This window comes from Strongylocentrotus purpuratus, unplaced genomic scaffold (assembly GCF_000002235.5).
Source record: "Strongylocentrotus purpuratus isolate Spur 01 unplaced genomic scaffold, Spur_5.0 spur5_scaffold_3, whole genome shotgun sequence".
Classification (NCBI taxonomy): Eukaryota; Metazoa; Echinodermata; class Echinoidea; order Camarodonta; family Strongylocentrotidae; genus Strongylocentrotus; species Strongylocentrotus purpuratus.
Genome location: NW_022145609.1, coordinates 36,575,616 through 36,598,059, shown reverse-complemented (window position 1 = coordinate 36,598,059; position 22,444 = coordinate 36,575,616). Strand labels below are relative to the sequence as shown.

Sequence of the window (22,444 nt, the reverse complement as noted above, 5' to 3'; positions counted from 1 at the left end):
GATCTTGGCCGTTTCACTGCTGATCGCCACAAAATTTGATTACGTGCCAAGTGAAGTGTATCGAATACTATGGTAATTTTCAATTTTTTGAAAAATTCACTCATTTGCATATTTATGGTAATTTATGCAAATAAGGTCATAAAATTCACATTTTTGCCCATAAATCATACATTATTCATATTTAAGCATTCTTTTTCACTACATATATTTGTTAGACCATTTGGAATAATAATACAACACAAAAAATTGGAAGAGCCAGGTTATTCCTTATGTTATCTCTTGTTTTGATAATTTCTTATGTATTTCATTGTTTTTTAACTTATGTATTTTATTGTTTTTGTTGTTTTTGTTGTTTTATTTCATTTATTACTACAATTAACTATTTTGACCCCAAAACAAACACGTAAACTTTAAACAAGACTAAATAACCAATGTTTTATCTCTTTTAACCCTATTTTAACTGGGCTATTTCAGACCAGGTTTTTACTGGGGGGGGGTCAATTTGACCCCCCCCTAAGATCTCGGCCGTTTCACCGCCGATCGCCGCGAAAATTTGCATGCATGTCAAGTGAAGTGTATAGAATACTATGGTAATTTCAAATTTTTGAAAAATTCACTCATTTGCATATTTATGGTAATTTATGCAAATAAGGTCATAAAATTCACATTTCGGCCCATAAATCATAGATTATTCATATTTAAGTATTCTTTTTCACTACATATATTTATTAGACCATTTGGAATAATAATACAACACAAAAAATTGGAAGAGCCAGGTTATTCCTTATGTTATCTCTTGTTTTTATAATTTCTTATGTATTTCATTGTTTTTTTAACTTATGTATTTTATTGTTTTTGTTGTTTTATTTCATTTATAACTACAATTCAACTATTTTGACCCCAAAACAAACATCTAAACTTTAAACAAGACTGAATAACCAATGTTTTATCTATTTTTAGGAAAAATGACTTTTACATATGTTTTGTACACAAATCACGAAAATGAGCGATTTTCGGGCTGACATGCAAAGACAAAAGGTCACGCGACCTTGTAACCGTAGGTCCGATTTTCAAAAAAATTGTTTTAAAAGATGCGTAACACTCGAAAGTAAAAAGTCATGAGAGGAAAATTTTATATCTGCCGCGGTTTCGGAGTAGTCGCGAAATTTCTACAGGGGGGGGGTCAAATTGACCCCCCCCAGTTAACGTAGGGTTAAGGAAAAATGACATTTCCATATGTTTTGTACACAAATCACAAAAAAGAGCGATTTTCGGGCTGACATGCGAAGACAAAAGGTCATGTGACTTTGTAACTATATGTCCGATTTTCGAAAAAATTGTTTTAAAAGATGCGTAAGACTCAGAAGAAAAAAGTCATGAAGGAAAATGTTATATCTGCCGCGGTTTGGGAGTGGTCGCGTAATTCCCCCCCCCCCCCCCCCCCAGTTAACGTAGGGTTAAGATGAGGAGGACCTAAAAACTTGTAGGAAATAGAAATAGGATACCTGATAGATTTAATAGATTTTATGTTTATTCATGTATTATGTCTGTGCTTCACTGAATCTGTTTGATCAAGGCAATTTAAGTGAAGAAATATTGCTGGCAAAATGATTACATGGAGACAATTTTTTAATTTTTTTTTATTTAGATAAAAAAGAATATGTTGATTTGTAAAAGAATAAAGAAGTGGATACTTGTCACTATAGAAAATTGGTGGACCAATCTGTTTTCAAATGTTATGATCTAGTCTGATTTATGTAATTTGAATCTACAATTCAGTCTATTGGTTTTTCTTTTGAAGTCTTCTTTTATGATTTACACAATCCTCCAATTATCCCAGTGTGGACATTCCCTTTCTTCTACTGGGATATTCATGGAGGTAGATAAAACACAATCTCTTCATTAGACTGAATAGGGCCATTCCATGCTCTGTTCAGGTCGAAGGCTAGATACATTTACCCCTATCATTGTCCTCATGAAGCATCTGAAGGGTCTGCTGTATGAAATTGTCTGCAGAGCAAATGTCACCAGGCCGTGTGTATTGTACAACCCTAACAAACAATTATTGTCATTGTCATTTTTTAATTTTTTTTTTTGGACCACAGGACCAGAAATCATGAGTAAGCTGGCTGGAGATTCCGAGTCCAACCTACGCAAAGCCTTCGAGGAAGCAGAAAAGAACGCTCCTGCAATCATCTTCATTGATGAACTTGACTCAATCGCACCCAAGAGAGAAAAGGTAAGACTGATGAACAGTTAAACATTGTCACAATTAAAGCCATGTAGTAGTCAGTGTCCATGTGTATTGCATCATAATTTGCTGACACAAGACTTGGTTAAATTACCAATTAATATGTCTGTGTGTGCAAAGATCTCTGAAGCATTGAACCCATCTTCCCACCGGAAACTTCTCCAACTTGCCTTCCTATCTCGAGGGTGAGGAAAAATTTGATGTCTTGTTTCGGTTAAATTAGTGAATAAAACCTTATTTACATGTACATGTTAATACATGTATATTGAAAGTGAATCTAGTTGTTTGGATGTTCCTCCAACTTACCCCAGTGTAGAAATTCCCTTTCATCCACTGGGATTATCATGGATGTAGATAAAACACAAATCTCTTCATTAGACTGAATAAGGCCATTCCATGCTCTATTCAGGTCGAAGGCTATATACAGTTGGTGCTCATTATGTAGTTTTCATGCAGAATATCTTATTGACTAACAGTCTGACATTAAGTAATTCCCATGATGTTAAATTCATGTTGCACATTTTTAATGTTGAAATGAATGTAAGGGGACCTTTCTTTCTGCCACAGCACCTAGATTGACATGTGATGTTTTTCTTGAAAATATCGTTACAGTTAGTCAATTTTAGGGAGCTGTAGGCCTATCCATAGTAAGTCCTGTTAAACCAAAAGTCATCGCTTGCAAGAAACTAACTTGAAATGAACCATAGTAAAGTTCATGAGTAATGCAGAGTCATGACATTTTGATGCTGTGGAGTAATTCAATAAAACCTGCACATGTACAATTTGCAAGAGTTTTTTTGCCATAAAAAAAAATAGATGTTTTATTTCAGATGGTTAAACTCCTTATATTTTATGCCTATGCCTCTGCTACCAAAGGTGTTGGCGGAGGCATTATTATTGTATGGCATATCCTGGCTCCTCCTTCAATGAGTCTTGGGTTTTATGGTCAGTGCCTTGGATTATGTTACATGTTGTTGAGTTAAAACTTTCATTATTTAAATAGTTTGTATGGAGATAGCGATGTTGATGGTACCTTTGCCTGCCGAAGTAATCAATACATAATGTTATGAATTTGATTCTTCTAGACCCATGGAGAAGTTGAACGAAGAATTGTGTCACAGCTCTTGACCCTCATGGACGGGTTGAAGAAAAGGTCACATGTCGTCGTCATGGCAGCCACAAACAGGCCTAACAGCATTGACACAGCTCTCCGTAGATTCGGTAAGTGCCAGCAATACATTGTTCTTCAACCCCAAACAGTCAGGTTATTGGTGTGCTCACTTGGCTGTAAGGGGAAGGGGGAGTCAGATTGTTACATATTTGTTAAACGGGGTATCCAACTTTGATTTGGGTGAAACAAGGCATTGTGATTTACATTCAGAATAGATATGATTTCTCAAGAAGCAGCTTAAAGCCTTCAGTTTTGATTTATGTCTAAAATACATCATCTACCTTTTGCTACAGGTCGCTTTGATCGTGAGATAGACATTGGCATTCCTGACTCCACCGGCCGTCTTGAAATCCTCCGCATTCACACCAAGAACATGAAACTCGCTGATGACGTAGACCTTGAACAGGTAAGAATTTGATCCTTTTGAGACTGCTGTAACATAAACACGTGACGTACCAAATATTAGATTTCGAATTAGGTTTTACACCTTTGCAATAGAAAAGAGTGCCATAGCCACAGGGATTATGACAGCTAAGTCTGTACATAGGTAAAGTTAATAAATACAGTGTATATCAAACTTGTTTCTGTATTCATTGCTATTGTGATGTGATCATAGAACCCATGAAAACCAAATAGTGAGCATATCTTGGTATTCCCCAATGTTTCTGAAAAAATATGTATTATTGTAATGGAATATTTGACACTTGTAGATATTAAAAGTACATTTCAAAATATGTCAGGTCAAGTATCATGTGACTCTTGGCTCAAAACCACCAATACAGTCGTTCATAAATTTTACAATGGGGCAAAGAGTGATAAATATGATTTCTCTCAATAGATATTTTTGATTGCTTATAGCAAACGTTATAAATAAAGGGATTTTCTTTTGGAGCATATGGCAGACTTACTTATATCATTGAAATTTCTTTTTTCATGAAATGCACAAAATACATTAATAGCTTCTTGTGACTTGTTCCAAAGGGTCAAATGGTCATCATTATCCTTCTTTTACCGTCTGTCCATTGCAGATTGCAAACGAGACCCATGGCCATGTGGGCTCTGACCTGGCTGCTCTGTGCTCGGAGTCTGCCCTGCAGCAGATCCGTAAGAAGATGGATCTCATCGACCTGGAAGAAGAAAACATCGATGCTGAGGTCCTGGATTCCCTTGCCGTTACCATGGATGACTTCAGGGTAAGAAACGCAGACAATGAAAAATAAAATAAGAATTTATAATTATTCTTTTCTTGATGATGGCCAAGTAACATTAAAGCTTGAATTACAATCAATTTGAAAAATCTATCATATCTTCAAACTTTGTCACAGTTAATTGTATCGTACCACGCATTGTATCTATCAGTGACTTAGTGTGAAGTTACGATTGATTGAATGAGATGTTTACAATTGGGGGAGATATAACCTGTCATAACTCCAAAGAATAAGTGTAGGTATTCTGAAAAATGAGCTGTATTCCTGCCCTTTGATGTACAATATTCCTTTTGAAAATGTACAAGAGATATACAAGACATGATGTTGGCTATATAGGGTTAACAAAAGGCATAAGTGCTTCAACTTGGTAAAGTTTTTACCTCCCTGTCATGAAACCCTGTTTTCCTTCTGAGCTGTCATGCCACATAAATTCTAGCTGTAAATTAGATTTGAGGCCTGTTTGGAAGTGCAGAGATGCCAACCGTTACGGTTTCGCCGTATTTGTTACGGTTTTAATGCTCTTGTTACGGCGTTACGGTAAACAATCAAAGGTTACGGGGAAACTATAAATAAAAGTACATTATAGCGAATGCCGCCTTATCACATAGCCTCCGTACACAGCGCTGCATGTCGCACGCATTGGATAGGCACTTTCGCGCACATGGTCCGTCCGCCGCCATCTTGTTTAATTCTGAAACAACACGGCCGCCGTTATTACTGCTTTGATACTGGTATGCTACGTGCGGTCGTGCCTTTTGGGGGGAGCATGGTGGTAGATGATCGTGCGCGCGGCGCCTGCTGCAGTTAAGCCACCCATTCGAAGTATAGTAGCGAAGACTTCGGTGATTCAGCGGGCGCATTGCAAGTGCGGTATACGGTGTGTTGTTGTTCATGAACGCCGGGCCTAGCGGCCTGGGCTGGTGTGTCTGTGGTACCGGTGAGTGTACATGTGCGTGTGTAGGATACGAGTTCTGCTATTTGACTGTCGATTCAAATTTGCCATTCGACGCTTGAACGAGGTGTTTTCTTTCTGAATATTATCATGGATTCATTAAAAAGAGCGAGTACCCGAGGAGGAGATCCTTTGACTGGAAACAGATTTTTAAAAACGTTTTTATGCACATCTTTATTTTGGACTTAAAAATGGTAGGTTTGAAATGCAGTAAGAGTGATTGGGTGTTTGTGTACGTTTTGCGCGAAAATTATGCTGCAGTGTCTTGCGTTACGGAAGGACCCCCATTTGTTACGGATAAATATGGTAAATGTTACTGACAGCCATCCTATAGGGTTGGCATCTCTGGAAGTGTTATGATCTAGTCTGGTTTATGTAATTTGGATCTACAAATCAGTCAATTGGTTTTTCTTTTGAAGTCTTCTTTTATGGTTTACACAATCCTCCAATTTATCCCAGTGTGGACATTCCCTTTCTGCTACTGGCATATTCATGGAGGTAGATAAAACACAATCTCTTCATTAGACTGAATAGGGCTATTCTATGCTCTATTCAGGTCGAAGGCTAGATACAGTTACCCCTAACATTGCCCTCATGAAGAACTTTCTCATTGATTCCTTAAAGATACATACTATGTCCCTTTTGCAGCCAACATCAAATTCTGTAGAACTTTGCTGGAATTATAGATATGTCATGTATGTCCAGTCTGTGAAATTTAAACCTTAGCAGTGTCCTAATATTCAAGTTATGCGAGGAAACCCGTTTACTTGCTAGACTTCACTGTCAGACACTATTGAGTGACTGACTGGCTTTTTCATCTTTGGTAATAACATACATAAAATGAGCTGTAAAGGGTACATGAGCATTTTGTCTACATCAATAACCCACTTCTTGTAATGGCCAAAATTAAACTGATTGCATCTTTGCGAAGCATAAAACGTACGACCATTCGGTACAATGGTCTGAAAAAGACAGACTATTACTTACTGGCTCTATAGCTCCTAAGTCGATTCGACAACTAATAGTCATTATTTTCCCACTTAAAGACATTTTCAAGCCCCTCTTTTTTTTAGGGAAGTTCTAAATTGGTATTGTCTTCCAAATACCGTTGGAATTTAACCTTTTCATTTTTTTGGCCCGCAAATTGGACATAGTACCTTTCACAGGCAGTTGTATGTAATAATCTTTAAAAACTGCACATGGGTTCTTGATACGTTTTTGCTTATAGCATATTCAGGTCAAAGGCAACATTGTTAACCCTCATGTTGTCCTCATAGAATGATCCCATTGAATCACAGACAGGCAGTCCATTGTCATTATCTTTAAAAGTGCAAAAGGATATGATTGCTCATAACCCCAGTCATTAAACAAAATCTGTTAATATTTTGCCAAAGTTATGTTATTCACAGACTTTTCTAAGATTTGGCCACCATGTTTTTCAAGATTTTGTAAATTTCTCTTAATCTCTTTACAGTATGCATTAAGCAAGAGCAGCCCCAGTGCTCTGCGTGAGACCGTGGTGGAGGTGCCCAACGTGTCATGGGAGGACATCGGGGGTCTGGAGAGCGTCAAGAGGGAGCTCCAGGAGCTGGTACAGTACCCTGTGGAGCATCCAGACAAGTTCCTCAAGTTCGGCATGACCCCGAGCCGTGGCGTGCTCTTCTACGGTCCCCCAGGATGTGGTAAGACCCTGCTCGCCAAGGCCATCGCCAACGAGTGCCAGGCCAACTTCATCTCTATCAAGGGTCCGGAGCTGCTCACCATGTGGTTCGGAGAGTCGGAAGCCAATGTCAGGGATGTCTTTGACAAGGTCAGTCACAAAGATATCCTCCGATGGAAATAGATCTTACATCGTGAATAATTGCATCAATATCACACGTCATATATAGAAGGGAATGTGTAACAAACTGGGAAATACCATTCTAATCTCATAGCAATTTGTTATGTTTTACACTTTATAAAGAAAATTCTTTAAAACTCAGTTCAAACTTAATGTTAATATCACATAAACCAAACGCAACGGAAACAGATTCTAAGATTATGAATCGGAGAAATCAGAAACTATTTGTGATATAAAACTTTTCTATTTATGAAAGCTTCTTAATATATTTGAGAAGTATCTGGTTTTAAATCGTTTAATTTTTATTAAATGTGAGTAAATTATACTCATATTACATCAAAATTTAGAAGAGCTCCTGCAAACAGGAGAGTAATTTTTACACCCTTGGGCAGAAATGTCATTTGGCAAGACATCAATTTAATTTTGCCACTCTGCACCCAGGAGTTAAGTATAATAAAGATTAGAAAGAGCATTGAAGTATTCACAATGTGAACATGATGTATTGTTATCATTGAAAACAGATGTGTAATGATGAAATGGCATTAAACCAAACCATCTTTCGGGGCTGAGCGAATCCTGCTGAGAAAAATGCTTTCTGATAACATCTGTCTTTAGGGATTGTGACATTATTAAGACATCTTTTCCTCCAGTCTTCCTAAAACTTGAACTGGACTTGTATTACTAAAAGAAACTCTACCCAAGTCAATCAGTGGGACCGTGGTGTGATCCGAATATTCAGCGGATTTACAATTAAATTACTTTTACAAGAATAAAAAGAATGAGTTTATTGTAGCACTTGCTAAATGAAATGTAGGTTTGATTGATAAACTCCATGATTACTTTCCACACCCACTAGGCAAGGCAAGCTGCACCATGCGTGCTCTTCTTTGATGAGTTGGATTCCATCGCTAAGTCTCGAGGAGGCAACGTCGGTGATGCCGGTGGTGCCTCAGACCGTGTCATCAACCAGGTTCTGACTGAGATGGATGGTATGGGCTCCAAGAAGAACGTCTTCATCATCGGTGCAACCAACAGGTATGTACATCCCACTTTCATTCTCTGTGTGTGTGTATTGGGTTTTTACAGACGTGTATCAATCAGATATGATTATTTACGTCTGGGGACCGACCTTTAAACGTCACCATCCAAAAGATGTGACTCAGTTTCGAACCTGCGTCCTCGGCAATGGCTCCTCGCTGCAAGCAATTGAGAAGTATATCGCTTCAGTTCCCCGTTGGCCGTGTGCACAGTTTCTTGAAGAAGGGCATCCACTGAAAGTCAGATTCATTTTTATAGTGAGATTCAAAATGCCCTTACTCTTTCCATCTCTCTTTCTCTTTCCATCTCTCTTTCTCTTTCCATCTCTCTTTCTCTCTCTCTCTCTCTCTCTCTCTCTCTCTTTCTCTCAATCACACACTCACACACTCTATCTTTCTCTATTCATGTATTCTCTGCTGTATGGGCCCCATAGTATAACTCTACACTGGATACATAAGAAAGATTTTAGTCCACATCAACACACCTCTAAGTTAGGGAAGGCAACTTTATTATCACTCGCGTTCGTCCGGGTTCGGGACGCCTACTTATCTCTTAATCCCCCGTTCCCGGACGCGTATTGTACGCTGGCTACCCCTTGGCGTCCCTTGCTCGCGTCTATTGTTGTCTGTTGGACAATAGAGCAGGCAGCCAGAAAAGAAGCCATCCCGTCTGCTAGGACCGCTGTCAATCAACCTCACCGCTATCCAGCCCCTCTCTAATCCTTCCTAATCTGGCGTCCCCTGACAATAGCTGACCCGTCTAGAACGCGTTAATCTGGTGTTCCCTGACAATAGTTGCACCCGTCTAGCTCGCGTTTAAAATACAAGATAGTAGATTTTCATAGATGAATTTTCAGTCTTGAAAGCACAGCTAGAGCTGCAATCCTCCCGTGTTGATTGATAATAATTTGTCTAAAAAATGTGTCGCGCGCTAAAATAATAAACCTAACCAGCAACGCCTAAAGTCTTTCTACGTACAGCCGCATATATGAGTAAAAGCTTCTTGTGCGACACTGCAAATATATAAATCATATTTAGTATGGTGTCTGTATTCCCCAACCTATTAATCAGTACTGCATTGCGTGTATCAGCAATTCGCGCAAATCACAACATGTGGATAGCCCCCCAAAATGCGGTCACGTGATCTGAGCCCAACAGCGCTGGTACTGGTAAAGATACCACCACACTCAAAAGCCCTCGAAGGGCGCTTGCGATAAGCGAAAAAACTCGTTACAAAATCTCTGATTTCTTGATTTTAAGCGCTTTTTTGGGCGAAGCCGTTTTTTAAAACTTGGCTAAGCCACCGCGTGCTTTGGAAATATGGCTCCGATTCCGCAATTTTGGCTTTTGGGGTGGATTTTTGGAAGTGACATCGGGATTTCCTTGTACTAGTGAGTGACGCTGTGTGTAGTGCAGTGCACTGATATGTAATTTGCGTGTGTTGTGGATGCTGGTTTGATATCACAATCGGATGCATGGCCTGGGGTAATGCGCACGTCTTTGAGTGGTGTACATCCCCTGTGTTGTGTGTATGCATACTATGCATACGCTCGTTCTCACAGCCAACCTGTAGCCACGTTCGCACAGCCATACTCTCAGGCCTTAAATTAATCGACGGCCATCGACGGCCAGGCCGTCGATGCCCCTATGACTGGCCGCGGTGCCCTCCCAAAAAAAGATATATTCACGGCCAAAAAGGCCGTGCCCTTTTTTTCAAACTGGCCGACGTGCCTTTTTTTCCAACTGGACGTGCCCTTTTTATTTTAAATTTGCGCACATAAAACCACCAATTGCGCCCATAATCATCTAAAACTAGACGGCAAGGCGCAAGTGTTTTCCGTGAAAATGCGCCCATAAATTATTAGAACAGTAAAAATACACGAATCACGAACAGTTTGCCGCCCACGAGCTCTCTTCTAGCTTCGTATTTAGTGCAAGTGCCGTGAAAATGCGCCCTTTGTATATAGGCAATGCGCTAGCGCACGTACGTACGTACGTTCATGCGATCGCATGATATGCATATGGTGCATGCTGTTGACGCACGCACGTACGTACAAATCGAAGGCCAGGATCAAGAAAACAAATCGTCAAATGGAGAAATAAACAAGCATTCAAATAGTCATTAGAGATCTGTCGAGGTTTGTTTGTAGGCCTAGTTTATTATTTTATCTCAAATAGAATTTAGAATTATCTTATTAATAAGTTAAGAACACCTACGATGTTCTCGATCGTAGTTACTCTCATTTTGCCACCAGCCGACCTCGCTTCAAAAAGCTACCCCGCCAGCTTCCCAAGACGAACGTTTCGAGTCCCGGTAAAATTCCGAGGGTGCATCGGTTTCGCTGGCAAACTTCCAGCCCGACAGCTTCCCACCAAAAGTGGCGAGAGTGTGTGTGCGAGGAACGATTTTGGTTTCGTGAATGCACGTTACGCAACTGAGCTGAGCGTGTCACTTTCAGCTGTCGAATGTCTATAAGGACATTTTTACATCTTATTTCATTAGTTAGGCCTATGTAGACCTTTCTATATAACAGTTAAAAAGATAATTTCTTCAAATTTGCTCCTACTACCGAGAGAGTGGCGGAAGGTTTGTGTGTGAGGTGCGATTTTGATTTGGAATACCCGGCCCGGTAAACTTGCCAATTAAGTCCTTCTGACTTTCGATGTTTGTGAAATTGACAATTTATTTATTCATTTGCTCATCAATATTTTTAGTTACTTTAAAATACTGTTTAATGTGCAAGTTTGATGTTCTTAATCAATCTTTCCTGTTCATATTGTTAAGATTAAAAAGTTATTAAATTGATCGTTCGATCTATTCACATTATGAAATTAACATTTGTAGACTCTCTTTGAACTTATGATTAGATAAGCGGCCTATCTGTTTTTGGAAAATTGCCCCTTGCTCTGGTAAATTCCCGTGGCAAAGGGCAACTTAAAAAAAAAATTGCCCCTTGCTCCTGGCTGCTAAATCTAAGGCTTGCGGGCCGCCGCCTTGTTTGCAGGCGCGTAGCCAGAGTTTGGTGTTTGGGGGGGCACATACATGTAATCGATCGAGGTAAAAAAAAGGGGTCTACAAAATTTCAACCGATCCTGGAAATTTTAGGGGGGGCATGTGCCCCCCCCCCCCCCCCCCCCCCCCCCCCCCCCCCCCCCCCGTGGCTACGCGCCTGCTTGTTTGTATGTACCGTAGACCTCTATACATTCTGTGAAGAAGCTGGTGCTAAAAGTCATGGGAAATTGATCCTGCACAAGTTTCATAAAATACACATGACATCTAACAAAAATAGAATCAATTTTTTTGGCCTCATACTCGATGCCCTTTTTGTAAAATATTTTGGCCTCGATGCCCTTTTTGTAAAAATATTTTGGCCTTGGTGCCCTTAAAAATATGAGGTACTCGAGGCCAAACTGGCCTTGCCCTAAAAATGACGAAATTTAAGGCCTGTACTCTGAACTTACAATTTTAGCACAGCAAAACAAATACGTATTTTCCCTTAAAAAAACGTATAAATAGTACGTTAAAAACGTTCTGCTTGGCAGCTCTGTAAAGTCTGAGTTTTATGTAAAGTCACAGCAGAAAAGTCAGTGTTTTTACAAAATAAATATAGAAATAAAAATAAGGATTTACATTGCATGCATGTAGCTAGTAGTAGTACCTTACAAGTGAAGATGTAGATATGTAACTTTGCTTCCCTGTTGTTTTACTTTGCCCTTTTGTTGATTTTTTTTTATTCTATGCATAATCAGGCCTCTCGCCAAGAAATTAAAAAGGCGTGGCGCGACACGAGGGAAAATTTGACCCCGCCCCCCTAAAAAAAAAAAAAAAAAAAAATCGTTTACAAGTATTAAGAGTAATTTGATTAATTGTTATCCCTGTATTATGTTCCGAGTCATTGTCATATTTACCCTTGCACTAAATAAATCTAGATTATCAATATTTATAGTATGTTGGAATTTGTGAAATTTGTTATCCAATGTTACGAAGAAAAAAAAATGAATATGACCATAGTTGTTTGGATTTTTATCGAGCTAGACCAAGTCATGTATTTAAAGCTGTAATTATTTTCCTTATATTAAAAACAATATTGCATTTTCTTATTTTCACAAAAATTGCAGTACTCAAATTTCTTCAAGTCTTTTACTTTATATTCGAGTAAAATAAATTCTCCGTCTCAAAATGACATATACACCCGTCGACTCCGAGACACCAAAGCAATTGATAGAAACTCTGAAGAGCTGTCGATGTGTTCGTACGCCCGCGTCATTAACATGGCCAGTTCATATAGAACAATTTCCAGCAAATTACAAATTTTGTAATTTGCTGGAAATTGTTCTTTAAAAATGAGAAATTCACGAGTTTGAGTAGGATCTCACTATATCATACTTATGTTAAAAATTATTGTTAAATATCATAATTTGGAGCTTTTTTTATTGCCCGATATGAAAACATGAAGCCACAAATGAATTTGAACATTTTGATTGACTGCATAGTATAGTAACCAGACATACTAGTCAGTTCGTTCATGACTTGTGAAGCCGCCTCTGAGCTAATGTAAACAAAAACAAAGCCATTTATGGGCCGAGTGAATGACCTCGAGTGAATGTGACAGAGAAGAGAGGGAGAGAGAGGTTTTCCCACGCTTATCTTTTCGGGGGGGGGGGGGGGGAGGAGGAGGAGAAGATAACTTCACGAAAGAGACAGCGCAAGAGAGAGAGAGAGAAAGAGAGGGGAATGTCTGATGGAGAGCGCGCAAACATGAAAGGGCTAGGCCGCCAAGAATGGATCGGAGCTGAACAAAGGGGAGACATTTTGATAAGATTGGATTATGTCTGTATTAGGTCCATGGTATTATGTATCATCGACCAAGGCCATGTGATGAGTGATTGCTCACTCATAGTTGGTAGTAGTAGTTGGTTTCTCAAATAAATAACAGATAGTGATGAAATGTTAAGTTCCAACGTGTCCAGAATGAGTGAAGTGAAGTTGTGGATCTATCTTTGCCTTCCTTGATTTATTTTGTACAATGCATTTTCGTATTTATTTAGTCGCCCTTTTTACCTGCGGCTGCCATCTTTCCGTCTCCCGATCCTTTCTTTCTTCCTGAACTCTAGTATTTCTTTATTTATATCTTCATCACCAGGCGCGTACGCAGTGAGAGGGAGGGGGGGGGTACCCCCCTTCTCATTTGTTTTTTGTGTGTGCTTATGGGTGAACCCCAAAACATCAAATCCTGGACACACACAAAAAATGTGCTCTTACCCCCCTCCCCCCCGCCTGTCATTGCAAAATTTTCGGCGCAATTTAACCCCCCCCCCCTCCCCGCGAAAAAATCCTGCCTACGCTCCTGTTCATCACTTACTTCATCTAATTTTGTAATTCCATCTCTTAGATTTTGTTTTCAATGATTAAGGCCATGTAAAAAAATATACATGTTTAGCGTCCCCGCCCGCTTCCTTTCGGGGGGGCCGCCTCCTATTTTTTTTTTTGAAAGGAAAAAAAAAAAGGGCCTCCTTTCTATTATTCGAAAAAACAGGACGCTAAACATGTTTGTTTTTTATTTGGCCTATAATATGATAACGTTATTATATCGTTTTTTCAGAATTTCATTGAAATTAGACATTTGAATTGTGTTCAAGACTGCGAATTCATTCTTTAATACATCTCCCGATTTCTTTATCTTGAAATTCAATATTTTTTCCTTCACCTACTTTATCTGCCCCCTCTAATCTCTTTTAAATAATTCTTGTTTTCTTGTTTTTTTCTTCAATTAAATACAAACTTAATTTTATCATATATTTTTTTCTCGGAATTGCATTTAAATTGGGGAGGGTGTGCATTACGAAGACCTGTAACGATGTTAAATATACGCGATGTTTTGGAACTTTGGTGTTGATTGACATGACGCCTCATTTCAGATAAGCAATCGACCTATACAGTGCGCCTCAGAAAACGCGAAGCCGAGAATTGTCGATGTTTTATCATAACTTAATCATAGTTATAATTAATAAATGACACATATTGGTAAAGCTTAGATCCTCTTCTTTCATTTGATATAAGGAGTTATGGAAATAATGGAAATGCAAGCATTACTCAAACGGAACCTTGTCATTCCTGTACAAATATGTGTCATTTATTTATTATAATTTTGATTAAGTTATCATAAAACATCGATAATTCTCCGTTTCGTTTTCTCATGGGACGCACTATAGCTAAAGAAAGTGTTGATTAAAGAAAGAGAGATAGTACGTGGTAGAGAGAGATTAGAAAGGTGACTGGATGAGAGAGAGAGGGCTAACAAAAAAAAGGGTCGTAGAGAGGGCCTGCAGAGAAAGATAATATAAGAAAGGAAATAGTGTTGATTTGAGATACAAATGGATTTACTACTATCGAGAGAGAGAGTGTTTCAAGGTGTATTACCCGAATTAAAAGGGGAATTGTTCGATCTGTTTTTGTTATCAGAACAAAAATTCTCCTCACCATTGTCCAGTCGCAACAACGACATACAAATAATGACAGATTTATTATGACATTCCCGCCACAAGTCCGCGCTCTCAGAACAAAGGCGTAGGCTGACAATCGTAAATATCGCGGTCTGTCTGAACTTGGGTGTTGATTATACAACATTTCCAAGATACGGTTATCAATCCAACTTTCTACTTCATTTGTGCCTTTTCATTGTACCCACGAAAAGATCGATAGAAATATCAGAATGTCTATTACCCTTCCCAGGGTTCAATGGGCGGCACAGGGTATGCAAATTAGAAATTGTTCTAGCGCGCGCTCCTGGTCGCTACAAGGCGGCCGCGGCGTAGTATCATTCATTCAAAAACCAGTTTTCATAAGACTAAACGTCCAAAATAGATGACATATAAAAAAATACATAATAGTCTCGTAGAGTAAATATTTCAAAGAACAAAACATGCATGTCTACGTCCCTCTACCTCTAGCTCTCCCATTCTCTCGCAACCTCAAACAACGGACCTCTGCATTGATTGCGATTCACACAATTTTCATTTCATTTACATTTCATTTAAAATGGGGAAAGCCTTCCGATCGCTGGAAGGAAGGAATTTTACTGGCAAGGTGATTAAACGAGTTCTTGCCCCTCTTAGCGCGACAAATAGAAACCCTATTCCTCTCAAGAATTATGTAATATTATGTAAGATAATCCCCCATTCTTGCCCCTTTCATTGGGGACGCATTTGGGACGCTCGCGGTCTCTAAACAAAGGAGGGTACGCGATGAATGGAGAAGGTTTTAATCCCCCTTACCTTACGCGTTAAGGACAGTCGCGTTCTGCTAACAAAGGAGGGAACGCGATCGTCCTGAACCCGGACGAACGCGAGTGATAATAAAGTTGCCTTCCCTTAGTGGAATTTTCCCATAGAAAAAGTGATACCAGATGAGACTGAAACCAAACTGAAAATAGACAAGATAATTTTTGTAATAATCCCAAATGGTGAAAATGTTGATAGACATTGGTTTGGAGTCAGTTCAGGGCTATAACATTTCAATTTCAGTGCAGAGGATCACTCTTTGTGTTCAATCTTTTAGTACAGCTAGTCCTATAGGCCAGTTGTAGATACAATCTGTGCATGGGCAGAATAAACGTCATTTGTAAAAACCAAACGAGGTGAATACTAGAAACGTGCACATGAAAGTTATGTAATCATTATTCATTCATTAACTTGCAGTACATTCTATGATACACAGGTGGAAGTATTCTTCTCAAGAGGTCAAACAAAATGTATTCATGAAGCACCTCCTGACGCTCAAAATGAGACTTTTCCATGTTAAATAGATGTGTGGATATTTGGGGTCATTTTTACCGTGTGCTAACTACGAACTGGTCTATTCATATTTTCATCTTTCAGGCCAGACATCGTAGACTCTGCCATCCTACGTCCAGGACGTCTAGATCAGCTTATCTACATCCCCTTGCCAGATGAGCCCTCCAGGATCTCAATCCTAAATGCAAACCTCAGGAAATCACCTGTGGATAAGGTAAGACCAAGTTAGATGCTTTGGGATCAGGCCTAAAAAAAAATAATGTTGTATTGCCCTTAGCAACCGACCCAAAAATCTTGAAATCTGCGGTCAGCTTTTAACTTCATTTTTTTGTTACCGTTTTTAGAAAAAAATGTATTAAAGGATTCAAAACTGAGATATATCAGCCCGAAGAGGGAGTAAAAAAAAAAAAGAAGATTTCCAACCGACCGACCCATATTTTGGCACCTAAAGGGCAATACATCATTTTTTTTTTTTTAGGCCTCATGGCAAATTTTGGGATCAGTGAGTGATGTAGCTCTGAAAAGCTCTAAAAGAGCTCTGGTTACAAAAAACAAACAAATACTTAAATATCATTGTGAGTAAATCGCACTAATACCACATCAAAACCTAGAAGAGCTCTCGTGAAAAGAAGAGAGTATATTTTACACTCTTGGGCACAAATCTCCTTTGGCAAGACATCAATCTACATTTGCCACTCTGCACCCAAGGGGTAATTATAATAAAGATTGGAAAGAGCATTGAAGTATTCACAAACATAATTGTTATTATCGAAAATAGATGTGAAATGATGAAATGGCATTAACCAAACCATCTTTCGGGGCTGAGAAAAGTCCTGCTGAGAAAAATGCTTTCTGATAACATCTGTCTTTAGGGATTGTGACATCTTGTCCTGAACTGGACTTGTTTTACTTAAAAGAAAATCTGCTCCAAGTCAATCAGTGGGACCGTGGTGTGATCAGAATATTCAGTGCTTTTACGATTGGCTGGCCTAAACTTACCATTGATGAGTGGATACGTCGCCGGACTGTCGATCACAAGGTCCGCGGTTCGAGTCCCGCCGCGGCACTAATGTCCTTTGGCAAGACATTGATCTACATTTGCCACTCTCCACCCAGGTGTTAAATGGGTACCAGTAGGAAGGAATTCCTTAAAATGCTGTGAGCGTCGAAATCGGCAGCCTAGCATAGCCGAGTAATGTTGGAGCGCCTTGAGGACCTTTGCAAGGTCAATACATTCGCTATATAAGAATCCAATATTATTATTATTATTATGACAACAATTCACAGAATGTTATCCTGGTGAGGTTCACTGTGAGGTCTAAAAGTTAGTTTTAAATTGACATTTTTGTACTCTTGATTTCTTGTGCCTGTAGGGAGTTGACGTGGAATATCTTGCCAAGGTCACCCAGGGATTCAGTGGTGCTGATCTGACAGAGATCTGCCAGCGTGCCTGCAAGCTAGCCATCCGCCAGAGCATTGAGGTGGAAATCAGGAAACAGAGGGAACGTGTGGCAAACCCAGACCTCGACATGGTACGTTTGCAACATTTCTTTTTAGAGCTTACGACACGCCCTCTGGTAACAGTTACTCTGTGGTCAATTTCTTAATCTAAACAAGTTACTGGCTTCGAACCTTGACCTCGCAGGAAAAGTAACCCGTACCAATATCTTATCCTTCGCATTTCCTTGTGACGTATCCTCTGGCAACAATTCCTTTGCTTTCATTTTCTGTTTCCGTTTGAATTCTTAACCGTAACCCTGGACCCAAGACTAGAACTAATGTCATGGTAACAATTCACTGTGCGTCTTTTTGCAAGTGTGTGTTGGCAGCTGCAGTTTGGTCCTAGGTTAATTCCAGCGATTCGCACGTCATTCTTACAATCCCTCGTGTGCACCTTGTGCCCTCCTCACAACTCCCCTCCCCCTTACATTAAAGAATCCTTTTGAGGTGAACTTAAAACCTCCATGCAGGTGGCTTGCAACTGTTGTGCAATGTGTTACGGCTCATTATAGCTGTGAACATCACCAAATAGCATTTACGATGCTTGCAGAAAGGCCTTGCGATGGTTGCAAATAAATACAACAGCTGCACGTGTCTTGCATGTTATAAGATTCAGAAATGTTTAGCGCACCTGTGGTTAACTTTGCACTGGTTGTTTACCTTGGCACATTTGAACGATGCCTTACCTGTTGGCTACTGAATTGTTTAATTTCCATAGACTTAATACTGGAGCCACTTGGTTCCAGGAGTCAATGGGTTTACAGTGCTGATATGATTTGTTCATATTTTGTATCCTGTTGTTTTTGAAGGAGACGGATGAAGACGATCCAGTCCCAGAGATCACCAAGGAGCACTTTGTGGAAGCCATGAAGTATGCTCGTCGGTCGGTCAGCGACAACGACATCCGCAAGTACGAGATGTTCTCACAGACACTGCAGCAGAGCAGAGGATTCGGTACCAATTTCAGGTCAGTTGAGCAGATCAAATCAAGAAATAGTGAATACAAAACAACAGTGAGATTTGAAATGAGACATACATGTATGGATGCCATGAAAATAGAATAGATTGAGTAATTAAACTTTGAATCTGATGAAATTTAGCTTCTATCCAGAATTGTTACCTTTTGCCAAATTTGGTAAATATCCAAAACAGGTCACACTTATAACTTTAAAGTACAAATTAAAGACAAAAATGTGTGTGAGATGATAAAGATCAAGAAAATAGCCCTGAATTGAATTTCTTCTTTTACAATTCAAGAAGTTTAGGTTTTTTTTCCATTTGGGATATGTGGCTGTTACCATTAAGCTGAAACGTATTCTTTTATATCCAGCATTATAATGGTCCATTTTCATCTCTTGTTTATGTGCAGATTCCCAGAAGAAAGTGGTCAACCAGCTGGTCAGGGCACCCCAGGGTCTGGGGGAGGCAATCCTAATCTCTATCAAGACAACGAGGATGATGACCTATACAACTAGATTAGTCGCCTCTGTATCAAACAGCCACACAAAGATTCCAGTAATACAAGAGAATAGTAATGATGAAGATAGAAGGATTATTATATCTGGGTGTTGTGTCCCCTCAAGGATTGTATATTATTATTGTAATTCTTTTTCATGTTCATTTGTTTAGGACTGTAAAATTAATAAGGGAAATTCAACCAAAAAAAAAAACACAAACCTGTAAGGGCTTAATCCTGAGGGTTATGCAACAATATGGAATCCGTCTTGTATACACTGTGTGATATTTAACATGTCGGTGCACACAGAACTGATTTATTGTAGGAACCTAGAAACTAAACCATCTTCAAATCTCTTTTGATGATGTAAAAAAAAGGTGTAAAAATTGAAACTTGAAACTTGTAGTGATGGAGAAATTATCACATTATTATATAAAGGCAGTAATTCTTGTAAAACTCCTTATTCTACCAGAATAACAGATTACATGTCCATAAAAGGACAAAAATAACAAGATGTTACACTGTAATGATGTTTAATCTTGAGGAATCAAATGAAAAAAATGTTAATTCTATGAAATTGAAATGTAATTTAAGACTTTGAAACTGTAATTTATGGTAGGTAGTTCAAGGTGGTCTCATTTGTTAGCCAAGCTGGAAAAGCTTACTCAAACACTGTCTCGCCAAACAGAAGATTAATGTATCCTGGGAAGGTGGTTTAGTTACCAAATGAATTTGCAAGCTTTGATTGGCATGAATTTGACTTCTGATGCAACTACATTGCTCAGACTTAACAAACCCACTGAGATTTTTTCTAATTTTGACAGTCCTGTTGGAATGTTTGAATTGTATGACTTACAAGTATTGATATAAACGATGAATGTATATCCTGTACAGTCAAGAATCTGGAAGAATTGTTCACTGTTTCACTGGATTAAATCATAATACAGAAGTGGAAGTGAGCACATATTTATACACTTATTATTATTTAATCTCTCATTTTTATCCATCTTCTTTATAATTTACTTTCTTTCTTCACAAAACAATGCTATTGTGCTGATTAGATATTTGTTACAGAATGAAGTCTGGAACAAGCAATATTTGATTTTTATATATCTTGTTTTTCTTTTTCTTATAAAGAATGAACTCCTTAGTTTGGCTAATGCACAACTAAGCCAAAAAAAGTGTACTATGTGTATTGTAAAGTTTCTAGTGCCGATATTATAGTATGGAGTATAGTGCACCACATTTTTGTGTGTTTATGATATGTTTTTCGGAACGAATTAGAAAGGAATGTAGATGTCATGTTGAAGATTAAAAGATTCTTTCTGAAGCTTCATTTGGGGTCTTTTATTTGTGACTTACACTACAGCCTGACAAATGAATATTTGCCTTTAAGCCATTGTTACAATCTCCATCTATTAGATCATAAAAAAGGGGAGAGTTTTTCCTGAAACTTTCCTCTAAATGTTTGATCTGCTACACTTCATTTTTGTTCAGACTTGTACAATGACAATGAAAAAAATATTACCATAATTCATTCCACCTGTGTACATGTATAAGGACCATATGATGACAGAAACCCAAAATTGAAGCAAGTGATAGTGCAGTTAGGATTGTTTTTCTGCTTCAGATTAAGCATTTAAGTTCAGGAACTATTACTCTATTATATCAACAAACAAGTAAATGGGTTGAATTAAAAGGTAGAATCATAACAACTTTGTTTTCCAGATTATATTTCTTTGATACCAGAGCTCTAGTGTAAATTGAAGAAGTCTCAGTAAATTAAAAAAAGAATTTTGTAATAACACTTCACAACATACATACACACAATACTGCCACATTGATGGTAACTTCATCAAAAGTATGACCATTCGTAATTTCGTATGCATTCATTCTTAACTTAAGCTACAGCGTGCAGTTTTTATTAGGATTTTACCTAAAGGGATTTAGGGATACCTCTATTTGTTCCAACTCAAATGAGCATCTTCAGATAGTTGATTTGAAAATCAAATCATTCACATGGTCACCAGAGTTATTTAAGTACACCATTGGATTACCAGTATCGAAATAATTTATAGAGAATATGTGTCGTTTAGTGTGTTTTTTTCATGACCAATTTGCAAGATATAGAGAGTAATGTTATTTAAAAACAAATCAAGAGTAAAACAACATCTATGAAGTTAAGGAAGAATTTACAGTTCAGTTTGTGCTTCAGTTACTCTTATTTTTGCAATTTTCTGAACGTCCGTCTCTTCTGCTTTGAAAAATGAAGAATAAAATACATGTTCCATTACTTGAGTGTTTGACTGCTTTTAATTCAGTTTGAATGTTGTTTCTTACAGGGGTGTTTCTAAAAAGGAGGACATTTGTAGAAGATGAATATTATTTCAATGTGTTTTGAGATAGTCAAATGATATCACTTTGATGAATTTTCCAATAAAGATATAAAAATGTCTTCATTTTAAAGTTAATACATGTATTATTACGTTCCCAGTGATATCAGATACTTTTTTTTACTCTCTATATTATGTCCTTTTATATAAATCTCCCCATCTGTTGGTCCACCCCCTTTTTTGTTCCTTTTCTATTTTCATCTCCTAATACACTTCCATGAATAATTTTGCTGTAACATTGGTTTTTTATTTGTCTTTCATCTCTCTGAGTAATTAGTTGTTAACATAATTAAAGTGAACCAATCACCTGATAAAGTAATTAGTGTGTAAATGAATGTATAAAATCAACTTCAGATTATCCATATAAGAAGAAGAAGAAGAACTTCCAACAACTTTACCAGGCATTTCATAGGTAAATGTATGAAGAAAATAAAAGATTATATAAAACCTTGGCTGTGTGCGAGCCATTTGCAGGGATTTATCAATTGGCACTCGATATAGTGAATACAAAACTATTAGAATCCAGGGTTGATATTTTGAGTTCAATGTTATCTTTCTTGTTAGAAATAATAAATAATAATAAAAATGTTGCTTATAAAGCACTTATCACCGAAGGCTCTAAAGCGTAAGAGGATCTTTATTATCATAAATCAAAATTAGAACAAAATTACAAACCTGGCTGCGTTCACATAAAGATAAAAAGCAGACATCGCACAAGCACTTATGCTATGGTAAGTGTTATGAGAATCAATATAATTTTCCCTTACATGAAAGATGACAATGTTTTCAGGATATGGCCCCAGACAACCAAATCTTTTGCTTTAGTAATAACTTGTCTGGCA

At 38.1% G+C, this 22,444-nt stretch overlaps 1 protein-coding gene across 1 annotated transcript in view; it reads left to right on the top strand.

Moving 5' to 3' along the window:
- Positions 1–21,502, top strand: part of LOC763802 (transitional endoplasmic reticulum ATPase) — a 28,902-nt gene extending 7,400 nt beyond the window's left edge. The window contains exons 8-17 of the mRNA XM_030996135.1: positions 2,106–2,239; positions 3,337–3,472; positions 3,716–3,828; positions 4,451–4,615; positions 7,057–7,392; positions 8,279–8,457; positions 16,338–16,467; positions 17,627–17,785; positions 18,563–18,720; positions 19,123–21,502. Coding sequence (XP_030851995.1) covers positions 2,106–2,239; positions 3,337–3,472; positions 3,716–3,828; positions 4,451–4,615; positions 7,057–7,392; positions 8,279–8,457; positions 16,338–16,467; positions 17,627–17,785; positions 18,563–18,720; positions 19,123–19,228 — 1,616 coding nt within the window. The 3' untranslated portion in view covers positions 19,229–21,502. The remainder of the gene's footprint in view (positions 1–2,105; positions 2,240–3,336; positions 3,473–3,715; positions 3,829–4,450; positions 4,616–7,056; positions 7,393–8,278; positions 8,458–16,337; positions 16,468–17,626; positions 17,786–18,562; positions 18,721–19,122) is intronic.
- The last annotated feature ends 942 nt before the right edge of the window (positions 21,503–22,444 follow it).